The following is a 13086-nucleotide window of genomic DNA, read 5'->3' as shown; positions in this document are numbered from 1 at the left end:
TCCTATTTTACAATTCTATGATTAACTTTAATACAATGAGCACCACCAAAAATTCTAGTCTTTTCATAAAAAAGAAAGTTAACTAAAAAAATTTCAACCTACAAAGAATATTGGTGTGTTAATGATATTGCACTTTAAGAGTTATATGAAAGTAAAATCATGTCCACAGCTGTTCGCTGAGGCAAATGTAAACTATTGAATTTTAAGAAATAATTTCAACAGTGGGTAAAATTAACTTTTAAGTAGATAGATTTCATGTTAATCCCAGCTGCTGTTTTCTAGTTTTGCACGTTTGTAGATAATGCAAACCATCACCTAGTGTAAGTCATAAAACATATTTAGGAGAGTTTACTAATATGCAGCTTTTATGAGTGCCACCATCCAGATGGTTGTCACCTTTGCATTGTTTTAATGTAGAGTCCCTGAGCATCACACCTGTAAGTGCAAGGTATGGCAATTAGTGTGTGGAACTGCCCTTGCCAGCTGGACCAAGAGGCCATTATGTTTCTTTCTGTTGTAGAAAATAGATACAAAGCAAGGAATTAGTAATGCTGCTTGTTTGGGGAAGCCATGGCTTTAGAGAAGTCCAGTTCTGAAGTCATGGAAACCAGATACAGGCCCCAAGGCCTGTAGTATTTTCCCTAAAATGGGTAGGAACCATGAGTTAGTTACAGTACCCACCTCCAAAGAGACTCACATGTGTCCATCAAAGATGATCTCCAGGCACCTTGTTCTGCTTTGTGTTACTTAACATAGTAGTGTTAATGTCTTCTTCCGGGTAGCAAGGATCATTTAGAGTCACTACCTCATGATATTTAATCAACTAATAAGCATCAGACTTCCTGACCACATGGTGCTATGGTGGCGGTGCATAGTATTTTTAATAGGCAGAATGTAATTACCTCGGTCGGTGCTTTTCCAGAACATAAAGCTAATATTCATTCCTGCTTGATGTGAAATACTTCATCCTCAGCCATTAATCATAGATGTTGGCATGTCACTAGCAAATCTAGCAAGATACCAAGTGCCTGTATATGTACACTGATATTTAACCTTTTTCACATTAAAAGTCTTTACATAGAAATAAAATTCCTTCAATATTTATTGCCTTATTTACGCCAAAATCACTGGCACTTTGATAAATGGAGTAATCATTTCTAGTGTCACTGTGGCTATGAAATGCATTTTAGTGTCTTTTGTGACTGTAACTTAATAATTCATTTCAGCACATCTATTTAGAAATCACAGTGGGCTTGCTTGATAGACAGAGCACAGGAGAGAAAGGCTCCTCTTGTCAATACAGATAGCTCGTGTTTTAGAATTAGTGTCTATCACACAATATTAACTTCCTAGGCTTAAGTTTCTTTACAACCTTTGATGATGGCTCCCATTTTTAAGATTTGACATCTTCAATGTTTGACCATAAAAGTCATAAATAGATTGCTTAGTTTGATAAACAATTTCTTAAGACTGAACAGTATTTCCTCTATCTTATTTGCTAGGAAATCTAACAGCTAATTGAAACCACACTCAAAGGAATGGTTAGAGAATTTTATGGCCTTGTTTTTTTTTTTTTTTTAGCAAATTGATGACAAAAAAAAGTGATATTGGTATTGACTTCGAGAAAAGAGAATCATACATCAGAGTTATATGTGGAAGTTCACACCTTTAATCCCAGGACTTGGAAGACAGAAGCAGCCATTTCATAACTTCCAGGCTAGTCTGAGCTACATAGGAAATTCTGTCTCCCAAAAAACCTGTGGAGGTTTTTTAAAAATGGATTTTAAGGAGTGGAGAGATGACTCATCTATGAAGAGAACTTACTCTTTTTTTCAGAGAAATCAGGTTTGATTCCCAGAACCCACATCAGGTGACTCATAAAACTACCTATAACTTCATTTCCAGGAGATCAGCTGCACTCTTCTGGCCTCTGTGGGCACCTGCATCTGTGTGGTACACATGAGCTCATGGACACATACATACATTAAGAAAACTAAGTAAATAAATAAATATTAAAATTATTGTTTATCTTGTTGTATGTGGTATTTTCAGACATAAATGATTATAAGGCAAGATTTAACTTTACTTTTGAGAAACTTGGGAGTAGGTGTGGCCAGTAAACTCCCACTTCCTGTACATCGGTAGAGTCGGAATGGAGACTCAAGTACAGGACTCTGGGACCTTACAGAGGAGGACATATTAATTCCAGTGTTGGTTGTTATAAGAGATCACTTAATGTGATGCCTTGAGAAGATATCCTAGCTGGAAAATATATTTTTGAGAGAGACAGATGCTCATGTGTCACAGCCTGGCCTTGAACTTCCTAACCTTCTGTTTTCACCTCCCTAGAGCTTGGATTACAGGAATGTGCCTCCTATGCTTAATGTGTGTGATGCTGGGAATTGAAACTAGGATGTCTATCATGGCAAACACTCTACAAACTAAGCAGCATCCACACCCTGGTAAATGCATATTTTGTGAGTATCATAGCTCACTGTGATGCTCATTTTTTTTTCTTGCATTTTCCTGTTTTAGAGACGCCCAAGCAGATGGCCAGCAATGAAGTTTCGAAGAGGATCAGGACACCCTGCCTATGCGGAAGTTGAGCCCGTTGGAGAGAAAGAAGGTTTTATTGTGTCAGAGCAGTGCTAAAATTTTAGGACAGAGCAGCACCAGTACTGGCTTACAGGTGTTACGACTAAACTTTGCTTATACCTTTAAAACAGACACACACCACAGCCACACACAAAGGAGCCCTAAACTGCTGTAGCCAGAAGGGAGACAAGATTTCTGGACGAGCCCAGCCCAGGAACACTGAAAGGAAAACTCAGACTTGTACAAGACACCATGTACACTGATTATAACATTTCCTACTGGAATGACATCCATGGTTCACGAAGAACATCTCCTGGGGACTTGCCAGAAGTGTGACAAGATGACAATGTTTTGGTTTAGGTGCAGGGTTGCAAAGGGATCAAGGAAAAATAATGATAATAAATAAAGCTTTAGTTCACAAGGGATTTACACCTTTGGTTCAAATGTTCTCTGATGTCTCAAAGATAACCATGTTTTGGAGTCCGAATGTTTTCACTGGAAAGAGCAATGATGAATGCTTCAAGATTGCTGGAAAAAAAAAGGGCTCACATGGGAGCAAAACCAAACAGAAACAGAGGTTTCTCCATCTTTTCCAAACAGACTTACGGCAAAAAGAATTTTAGTTTTTGCTCTAAATCCAGATGCTTCACCAGGTTCATTACTTCTCAGGATGAACCTTTCATCTGTTTGGAAGTTCGCTATGCCTGCCTCTTCCTGGGTAATGAGCACCCTCTCTGTGGCTGTGGCACAATTTCCAAATGCTAAGCTGAGGACTAGAGAGGAGGGCACAGCCGGTGAGGGTTTCCGTTCTCTCACTTCAGAATAAAATGAGTTTTGTTGTCAGGGGTGCTGCCTCCTCACCCACCTGGGCTCCTGAGAAGCTTCATTTAATCTTGGCTAATGGGAACAGACAGAAATAACAGGAAGCATTAGGCGGTCATTTTTTGAGACAAATATCTTAAGGGATTTGAACACTGTTATTTTGAAAGTTCACCATGTCTGTATGACAAACCCGTTTCACTGTCAATTCCTGTCTAAGAAATCATTCAAGTGAACATATTCCTGGTGATAGGGGGAAAATAACAGAATGAAATAACCCTGCTGAATCACACAGTAATTTTCTTTAAAGCACATAGTAGTTACATAAATATATATATAAATATATTTTTGTTTATAACTAACACAAGGCAGGCTCTTGTGGCTCTAAAGAGTGTATTTTGTCATCAAGACAAAACAAATGCAAGATGAATCATGGCATTCCTCCCACAACACTGTAAGATAATCCTTAATATTAGCATATTTTTATGTCACTTCCGGAAGTGCTTCATTTACTTGCAGCATGCCTTGTTTTGCCACCTATTGGATCCACTTTTCCATTCATTCCAACCCCCTCTCTCCTTGATTCAAAGAAGCAGTTGTAAATGTCCCTTGAGTGGAGTTATCATTGATACTCTGATTGCAATCCAAACTTTGAAAAATTCCCAAAAGAGAAGAAAGAAAATGTACCAGTCAAAAAGGAAAGTTGTTAATGTAAACAATATCACTAAACCTGAGATTCTCAGGTGTAGAATTCTGTCAACCACTATACCTGTAAACCTTTAGCATTTTGTACCAAAAAAAAAAAATTCTAGTTCTTACAAGGTACAGCATTCAACATTTGCAGATTTTTGCAGATTCAAGTTACAAAAAGCAAGGGTTCCCAGTAGTAGCACTTCACTGACAGTTTGCAATCTATGTATGATGTCTACACTGGACAGCATCCATCCCCTAACAGAGTGTCACATTATCATCTCCAGTGTCCGGCATAAGTGAGGGCTCTTTTCTGCCACATGTATTTTACTTTACACCTTGAAGTATTTGAAGATGGTAACTTTTCCCTAACCTCAGATAAAACTATCAGAAAACAAAGGTAGACGAGCAGCATGATTGTAGGATGTGATGACAATCTGTGCCCCAGGTATGCTCAAGCAATAAGAAATATCTCAGCTATTTCGTGTTGGTGTAATTCTGGTGAGAAAACAGTATCCAAATGACTTGCCAATGTAACTGGTGCAACTGGTATTTTACAGACACATAAGGTATACATAGACGACTTTCCTTTTAGGATAAGATGATGCTTTCACAAGCTTTGACAATAAGCCTGGCTTCCAAAAGCAATGGATTGGCAGCCACATAATCTCATTGCATCTGCACCTCACTCAACGTAGTTCCTACAAGTAGTAATGTTATCTTTATGCCCTTCAAAGCTCATCTTCCATTTTTAATTAAAACCATTGATAATTGTTTTAAATGAATACAGAAGACCCTCTGACTTACTCAGTGTATCAAAGCACCAAGTAACAGAGAAATTGGAAGTAAGAAGGTTTCTAAGTTATGTGGAAACTTTCTAAGATAGCTGAGAGAGAGAATAAGGAGTTCTGCATTGTATGAATCCACAAAAATTCTGGTAGAGTCTCTTTGCTCTATGAAACTTTAATTCTGTTTGTACTTCTGGTCTGTTCTTGAATCTGTTTACTTTAGAGGAAAGGCACAGAGGGGTTCTAGAAATTTCAAAAAGGAGTCCAGTATTGTGGACTTTATATGGATTATGTATTACAAAGGATAGACACAAGTACCTTAGTCAATATTCTGTGAGCATGAAGAGAGGATATCAATGGTGTTCTTCTGAGAAGAATAACAATGGAATGCATACAACCATAAGAAGAAACCAGGGAAATGGTCCTGCAAGGGAACTTAGCTATCTTACCTGAACTGCAAGAGTAAGGATCAGTGATCAGAGCTGCAAATCATCCAACCCGATGGTTCAAGCTTGTCTGTGAATGACTGGGACCTTAAAGAGCACTAACAAATGGAAAGATGAAGATTAGTGGCCAATGGCAATTGAGCACAAATGTTTTTCTGTAGGGTTTCTAGGGTATTTGGTAGACTCTCAAATGTATGAGGTAGAGAGTTGCTGTCCACTATTGAATCTACTAGCCAATTATGGCTAATGATTTTTAAATTAAATACAATTTATATTCAATATTCTGGTCACATTTCAAGTGACCCATAACCACACATGGCTCATGAATACCATTGTAGGCTACACACAACATTCTAGCAATGCAGAAAATTTTTCTATAAAGTACTATAGTGTTTCAATTGAACTATTTGTTCTTGAAGAAAATAGTAGAATGAAGAAAAAAGGAAAGGAAGGAAGGAAAGAAGGAAGGAAGGATGGAAATAAGAAATATGATAGCTCAAAACACATCCATTTTTTCTTATAATCTAAAAGAGACCACAAAGAGAAATAAAGACAAGACCAGTTGACATGGCTTTGTGTCTTTATAGCGTTTTCTTGGAAAAAAAATCACTTCAACTTCCATGAATCTCAATTTTCAAGTTGGAAAAATTTTTTTAAATATGTTGTCCCATATTTTTTTTGCAAGGTTGTTTTGCAGACTGATTAAATATACAGATTGTAAAGACTTTCAAATACTGACATCAATGTAATCTGTGAAGCACATCTGTAGGACCAAGACTAAATTGTGCACAAAGGAAGAATAGTTCATTATTCCAAAAAGCAACTAAAGACAATCGAGGCAATACATTCTTGAGGAAATGCCAAAGCACATAGCAAAACTGCTTGAATTTCTTTTTCGCCATTTTTTTTCGTTTTGTCCATGTATTTTCTTTCCTGGCTCTTTTTCTTACTTGCCCACTTGCTGTGTCTCTTCCACTTGCCTGGGCTCTTTCTTATGTGGAGTCACTTGGTGCCTTTGTTTTTCTGCTTTTACACTTTTCTCTTCATAATAAAAGGAATCCCAGGATCCTAGCAGAGGCTGTGAAAACACAGCAAATGATAATGCAAGCATTAGTTATCTCACATTTATTTCATTTCTATTACAAACGTAAGGAGCTACGAAGTGAAAACATAAAATATGGTGGAGACTTGTTTTTTAATGTAAATTCTCCAAATGAAGATTTTATAAAAAGGAATAAAACACTTTAAAGTATGATCACGTCCAGATAATATATGGTGTGGGAAGGCATCTCATACGTTTTATTGATAAAAAAACCAAGGCTTAAATAAATATAATAAGTCTTTCTGTTGTCAAAAGCGGGTTTTGAACTTAAAATTTTCAATTGGTCTTTTTTGTTTCAATTGTTATTGCTTTCATTTCTCTGTAAGTAATTAAGACAAACAAACAGCTTAAAGGCATAATCCATGACAAAATCAACTTTATCTCCTGTAGGGATGATCTCTATATCTTATATAATAGTATGAAACATGAAACAATTTTCGTGGATCCTGTTACTATCTTAAGAATGTTGTTATTCTGTTTCAAATTCTATCTTTCATAGGGTCCTTCTGTGTCCTCTCTCCACCTTCTTTGCTGTGGTCCTCAGGTTAGCAATGCTATTTATCTTTGTTATTTAAGTGTTCTTATGCCTTTGTTTCATTCCTACTCAATTGTATTTGAAAACTAATACTGTTTATTGATGAATTCGCACCTCATAGAAAATCAGTTTATACTTGTTCATGAAAACTATTCACAAACTGTGTCCTGAGATGGTCTTATGGGAAAATTTGACATCAGAGGTGTTACCTACGATATACTCATATCATTGTGTTTTTATAAAGCACTTTACATTTTACAGAGTACTTTGATTCATCCTTTTACTTGTTCATACATTGAACCATACAATTAATCTTAATTTTAAATACCCACTGGAAGCTACTCTGCAGCTCTTGTGGTATGGGAAAACAAAGTGTGTGTGTGTGTGTGTGTGTGTGTGAGAGAGAGAGAGAGAGAGAGAGAGAGAGAGGGCAGTTCATGTGACTGGAAAGATGGCTCAGTGGTTAAAAGTACTTGCTGCTCTTTCAGAAGACCAGAGTTTGGTCCCCAGTACCCAGAGTGGTGTTCACAGCTATCTGCTACTCAAGGTCTAGAGGAGCAAGAACCTTTTTCTGTTTTCTATGAGCTCTCTCTCTCTCTCTCTCTCTCTCCTCTCTCTCTCTCTCTCTCTCTCTCTCTCTCTCTCTCTCTCTCTCATACACACACACACACACACACACTAGATATCAACATTAACAATTCTAAATAAATAGTTCAGGGAAATAAATATATCATTATAATACAATAAAATCCTCAAGCTCAACTTTACAAATAGGAGAAGCATTACTCTATAAACTTTCAATTCAATGAACTATTGTTTTTTTCAAATAAGCTGACAATTTTACAAATATGAAGGTAAAGTCACAAAGGTGTCTGGTCCAGGAAAAGTTTCCCATCCACTTGAATAATGACTGAGCAGACCCAGAGGGGAATTCTTCTCTTGCATGGATACGTCTGCTGCTGGTTTTTAAATGATGAGAATCATTGGCTTTCGACCTCAGAAGCACCAGAGCTTTCAAAAGGTTCTAAATGCCTGCTGCTCTGTAAGAGAACAGACATAGTTTCCCCAACTCAGCACTGTTGACATTTTAGATCTCTAAGTCTCAGTTGAAGGTTCAGAAAGTGATTCTACTTTTTTACAAACAGTGTATTTGGCTGCCTTCATGAATTTTGTTGGTTGTTCAGCAGCATACACATCCTTTCAAATAAAATATATTTGTAGATACAATTAGTGTTCCCAGGGTGGAGAAAAGGGAGAGGCTGGTCAAAGCATCCCCTGGTAAAATTGCTGTATTTCCTTGTAAGCAAATTCTTTCAGGATTCAGGCCCAGCATAGTGGTAGACACCTATAATTCAAGTCCATGGGAGAGTGAGACAGGAGAATTGCAAATCTGTGGTGAAGAGAAAGAGAGAGAGAGAGAGAGAGAGAGAGAGAGAGAGAGAGAGAGAGAGAGAGAGGAGAGAGAGATTAAGAACAAATTCTCCTTGTGTTTATTTAATCTTTATCGTATATGGATTTTCCCTCATAACAAAGCTTGGAATCATGCACTTCAAAGTACAAAAGTAACAGTTCAACCACAACCCAGCATCACCATTATCTAGTACTCTCTTGATTTCACAATTACTAAGAGAAGATGAGAAGATAGACCATCTATCTTTGGAAACTTGGCATTTGATTGTTGAATCATCAGCCACCAGGTTATCAAGCAACAACACCTTATATCCATATCCCTGAGGCAGCACTCTGTACTCAGTATAGGGCCATGAACCTGAAACAAACAGTGTGGGTATCTCAGAGACTTGGGTCGTTTCCTTCCTCTACAAATTTGAGCCTCACATGGAAGTTGAAGCTGATTGCATCCAATCCTAGGTATGACTGGATGGCCTTTCTATTTTTAATTCCTGAAAGTTTTCCTGTCAGGATAGTAAGAATAGTCTCTCCTGTCATGCACTCAACTATGTTCTTAAAGCAATAGTGCTGATACTGAGGGTATTGCATTGTTCTATGACTCTAAAAATGCTCTGAGAAATTTAAAATTGGAAACCTCAGACTTGAAAAGCTTAAATATGTCACACCAGTGTGTACTCCTTCAATGTGGCTTACGTCAGTTTCCCTGAAGACCAGAAGCCTCCACTGTGTAACTGTCTATAGAGTCAGTTTATACCTGTGTTTATTTTGTACCAGTTGGAAAACTTGGTGAAGTTGCATGCAGACAGTCCTTTATGAATATTTTAGAAACATAATGAGCAAAAGTTGAAATGTCTGGTCTCCCTTTACTTTTTGTTGAAGACTAATGTGACATGGTAGTGTTCAGAATTATCATGTATTACTATGAGATAGAAAATTCAAGGATAAAAGTTTGTAGACTTTAAATATTGACAAAGACTACTTGGAAACATTCTAACTGGAGAGGAATGAAATCAGAAAACTCTGATCACAGGGATCCACATAGGTGTAGAGTTTTATACTCTCAATGTCCTTTCAGACTACATGGCATAACTGTGACAGCAGTCAGTGCCCAGTGCCATTAGAATTATAATTGCAAAGAAATCTGATACTTTGAAAAGAATTTATTTCAGAATTTTATAGAACACAACACATTGGCTTCTCAATATTGTTTATTCTGAAGCAGCAAATACCGAAAGAATGCACACTAAAGGCTTATTATAGCACATTGTCAACACTAAAAGGTCCTGTTGTTTTATATCCATGATAAAAGTCTAAGAAATGCAAATCACAAGCTGGTATTCACCTATCTAATTTCTAAGATTTATTAATATCTGATAATCATTAAAAATGTTCTAATGGGATAAAATGAAAAAATTGGGCTGGCAGATACTGATATATGTACTCATTTTATATCTCAGCCGAAAAATCTCAATGATGCTATCTCTTTCAAGGGAGTTTAGACTTTTAACAGTAGCCTTGCTTCTCCTTAGCATTAAAAAAAAATGTGTGTCTTAATTAAGGCATGAATCATTTATCATGCAGTTTTAAGCCTTTGGGGCTCCTCAGACATAGCAGGAAGCAGTTTTAGAAGTTTGGCACTCTGGGTGAAGTTAGTACATAATCGTACTGTGTAAACATTAATCCCAGTAAAGTAAATAAAATCCATTGAAGACCCATATGTACTATCAGGTAGAGGGTTCAACTCTTCAGAGCAGCATTCAAATAAATATTCAATGAGGAGAAGCTGAATTTAGGTCACTCATACTCAGTAGCAGAGACTCTGGAAGTGACACCAGGAACTGTGTGATAAAATCAATATATAGGACATGCCCAATTAGTCTATCCCCCAGCCATCACTCACACATATTTCTTTGATGGTACCAATCCTAACATCACTGAGTCCCTTGCTCTGAACTTGAATTATTAATAATCGAGTAGTAGGTTTTCCATTTATCTCCTTGGATTTAAAAGACACAAACTTAATGTTCAATTTCTTTTATACCTGTCAACCACACAAAAGCAGTAAAAATATCATAAAAGATATTTTCCTGAGAATTCAATGAGAATGGTTTCATCTATAATCTCCGAGATTTACCTATGAGAAATTTGTTCATCTCACGACCTGAAGTACAGTGCCACTGCCTAGATGTTGTAAAGATAATTATGCAAATGTCTAATGGTGAATTGAACAAAGCTATGTTCAGATTGGCAGAGTATGGCAGGGAAATAAACTGCAATCATTTCCAATAGGCTCCTCTGAAAATAATATTAAAAGAAATCAAAGCTTTCCTTGTAATAGAATGTTAAAAATTGTTTTTGAGAAGCCAACTAAGCATCCTGAGACACAGATGTCCTATGTATGGTGTAACACAAGTGGTAAGAGCCCTTTCCAAGTACTGACGGAAGACTTCACTGAGTGCTCAAAACAAATCTCACATTTGCCTGAGTTGACGCATCTGGGTAGGGACCTGGCAAGTCCATTATTTTTAAAGGAAAAAATAGAGACAGCTTTCTTGCATGCCAACAGGGATCATGGGAACTTCAAATGCCAGAAATGTACTACTGTTTCTGGCCTTGCTGCTTGTGGGCATTTGAAATGATGAAGGGTAAAAAGAGAAAACCTTGAGGACTGGAGTAGAAGGTGTGCTATCCACATTTTCCACCAGTTGCACTGTGCAGAGAATACCTGTGATGTGGCTCAAAGTGGATATAATTGGACTGGGTCAAAATCACAAAGCTCCCCATCTGCTGCTGAGAAGAGCACACTAAGAAAAAATCAGATCCCAGAAATGCAGTCAGCCCAAACAAAGGAAAACTTGTGGGCAAGCAGGGCCTCTTGCAGTATGAGTCTTACTTTTATGAGCGCCTTCTGTGGCTAACTAATGTGTGTCTTTCAGGTAATGGCTAATTTTACAGAGGATTTTCCAAACTTTCATTATTACAGGGCTTGAAAAACAGCATTCCAACTTTCTCCCGGTCTTCCAGGCATCATTGCTGGTTCTTCTGTTTGGTCCACGAATCATTTTGAGGCTGCCTCTGTCATGCTACAATAGTTTGTTCATTCTTCTCAGTGAGGTCACACTGGACATACCTGAACCCACAAAAATAAATAAAATTGCATCTGATTTTGTACAGGGGTATGAGAGCAAAATGGGGGTGAGCACTATTCGAGCCCTTGTTCAAATTCCATAATTCAGATGACACATAACACCACAAGCTTCCTGAACTGGAAGACAAATTATCTAAGTATTAATGTACTTTCTGACACTTCATTAATTTTCTATCTTCTACCAGAGAATCCATATGATTGAAATAATTCTTTAATTTTTCTACATAGTTTCTTATACCAAGTTTTTCTGCCATTCTTGTTCTGCACACACTATGGAAGAAATTCCTTTTATAACTAGTAATTCCATGATCAGTCCAGCATACTGACTGGTACCTGTACACTCTAACGTCGAAGGACTGGAAGCTGACAGTGACCAGATGTTACCTATACTCCTGCTATTGGTTGCTAATTTGAGAATTAAACTGTGTTCTTCTACTTTTAGGTTGGAGTTAACAAATTTTGAACTTTAGTGGGGAAGAAGGGAGCTATTTGTGTGACGCTGCTGTCATGTTTGGCTGCATCTTAAAAACAATAAATGAGCATTGTTTTAATTTCTTAAATACGTTTTTGCCTATTTTGTAAAAGGAGCAGTTTGCAGACAGAGTACAGAGCAACCGGCTAATGTCATGCCAGAAAATCCCTTTGTTCTTAATCGTTTCCTGCCCTAGGATCTGGACACCAGGTAAAGTAGCTGTAAAAAACACAGGGTGCAGGGCCCATGGTGAGATGGCTGTGCGGTTAAGTCTACTTTCCCCTAAACCAGAAGACCAGAGTTCAATTTCCAAAGACATATGGTGGAAGAAGAGAACCAGTTCCTAAGATTTTCTCTGACCTACACATACATGCAGTGGCACTTGCTCATTGATATGACACACACACAAAATCACTAAAAACATTTTAAATGCTGAAGTGTGTGTGTGTGTGTGTGTGTGTGTGTGTGTGTGTGTGTGTGTGTGTGTGATACATTATGTTATAACTTACAACTGGGGAAGAACTTCATCCTCTTCTCAGTCACTGTGTCTGAGCAATTATTGAATAAACCTGACTCACATAGGTGTGACTTTAGCAGCCTCTTTAAATTCTAAAGCAGGAATATATCCAGATACCTAAAGGCAGCTCTTACCTCCCTCACTGTCTTGTTTTTAAATGTTGCTGATTTTCCAAGTGAGTTCTAGACAACTCTCTTCTGTTTTAACTTGTTCTTTCTAAACTAGAAACCTTCTCCCCTCTTCTTTAGGGGATGTCAGATGTGTGCCTCATGAAATTTATATGAAGCAAGGTGTTTTATTTTTTAATTTATTTTATTTTTAAAAGAGAATAAACTATCTTTTTTCCTTTTACATACCAATCCTATTCCCACTCACTCCCATTCCCTACACCTATACCCCCATCCCACCCCTAATCTGATCCTCAGAGAGGGTAAGGCACATTGCTTTGGGGAAGGTCTAAGTCCTCCCTACTATGTCTAGCCTGAGCAAGGTATACATCCAAAGAGAATAGGTTACCAAAAAGCCAGTATAAGCAGTAGCCAGTGGTCCCACAGACATCCCCAG

The 13086-nt window shown here is 37.5% G+C and overlaps 1 protein-coding gene across 1 annotated transcript in view; it reads left to right on the top strand.

Annotated features, from left to right (window-relative positions):
• Plxdc2 (plexin domain containing 2) overlaps window positions 1–12093 on the top strand; it is a 392448-nt gene extending 380355 nt beyond the window's left edge. The window contains exon 14 of the mRNA XM_048461163.3: window positions 2536–12093. Coding sequence (XP_048317120.2) covers window positions 2536–2652 — 117 coding nt within the window. The 3' untranslated portion in view covers window positions 2653–12093. The remainder of the gene's footprint in view (window positions 1–2535) is intronic.
• The last annotated feature ends 993 nt before the right edge of the window (window positions 12094–13086 follow it).

The sequence above is a fragment of the Myodes glareolus genome, chromosome 14 (genome assembly GCF_982192425.1).
Source record: "Myodes glareolus chromosome 14, mMyoGla1.1, whole genome shotgun sequence".
NCBI lineage: Eukaryota > Metazoa > Chordata > Mammalia > Rodentia > Cricetidae > Myodes > Myodes glareolus.
Note: the sequence above shows the minus strand (reverse complement) of the source record. Positions and strands in the feature narration are given on the sequence as shown.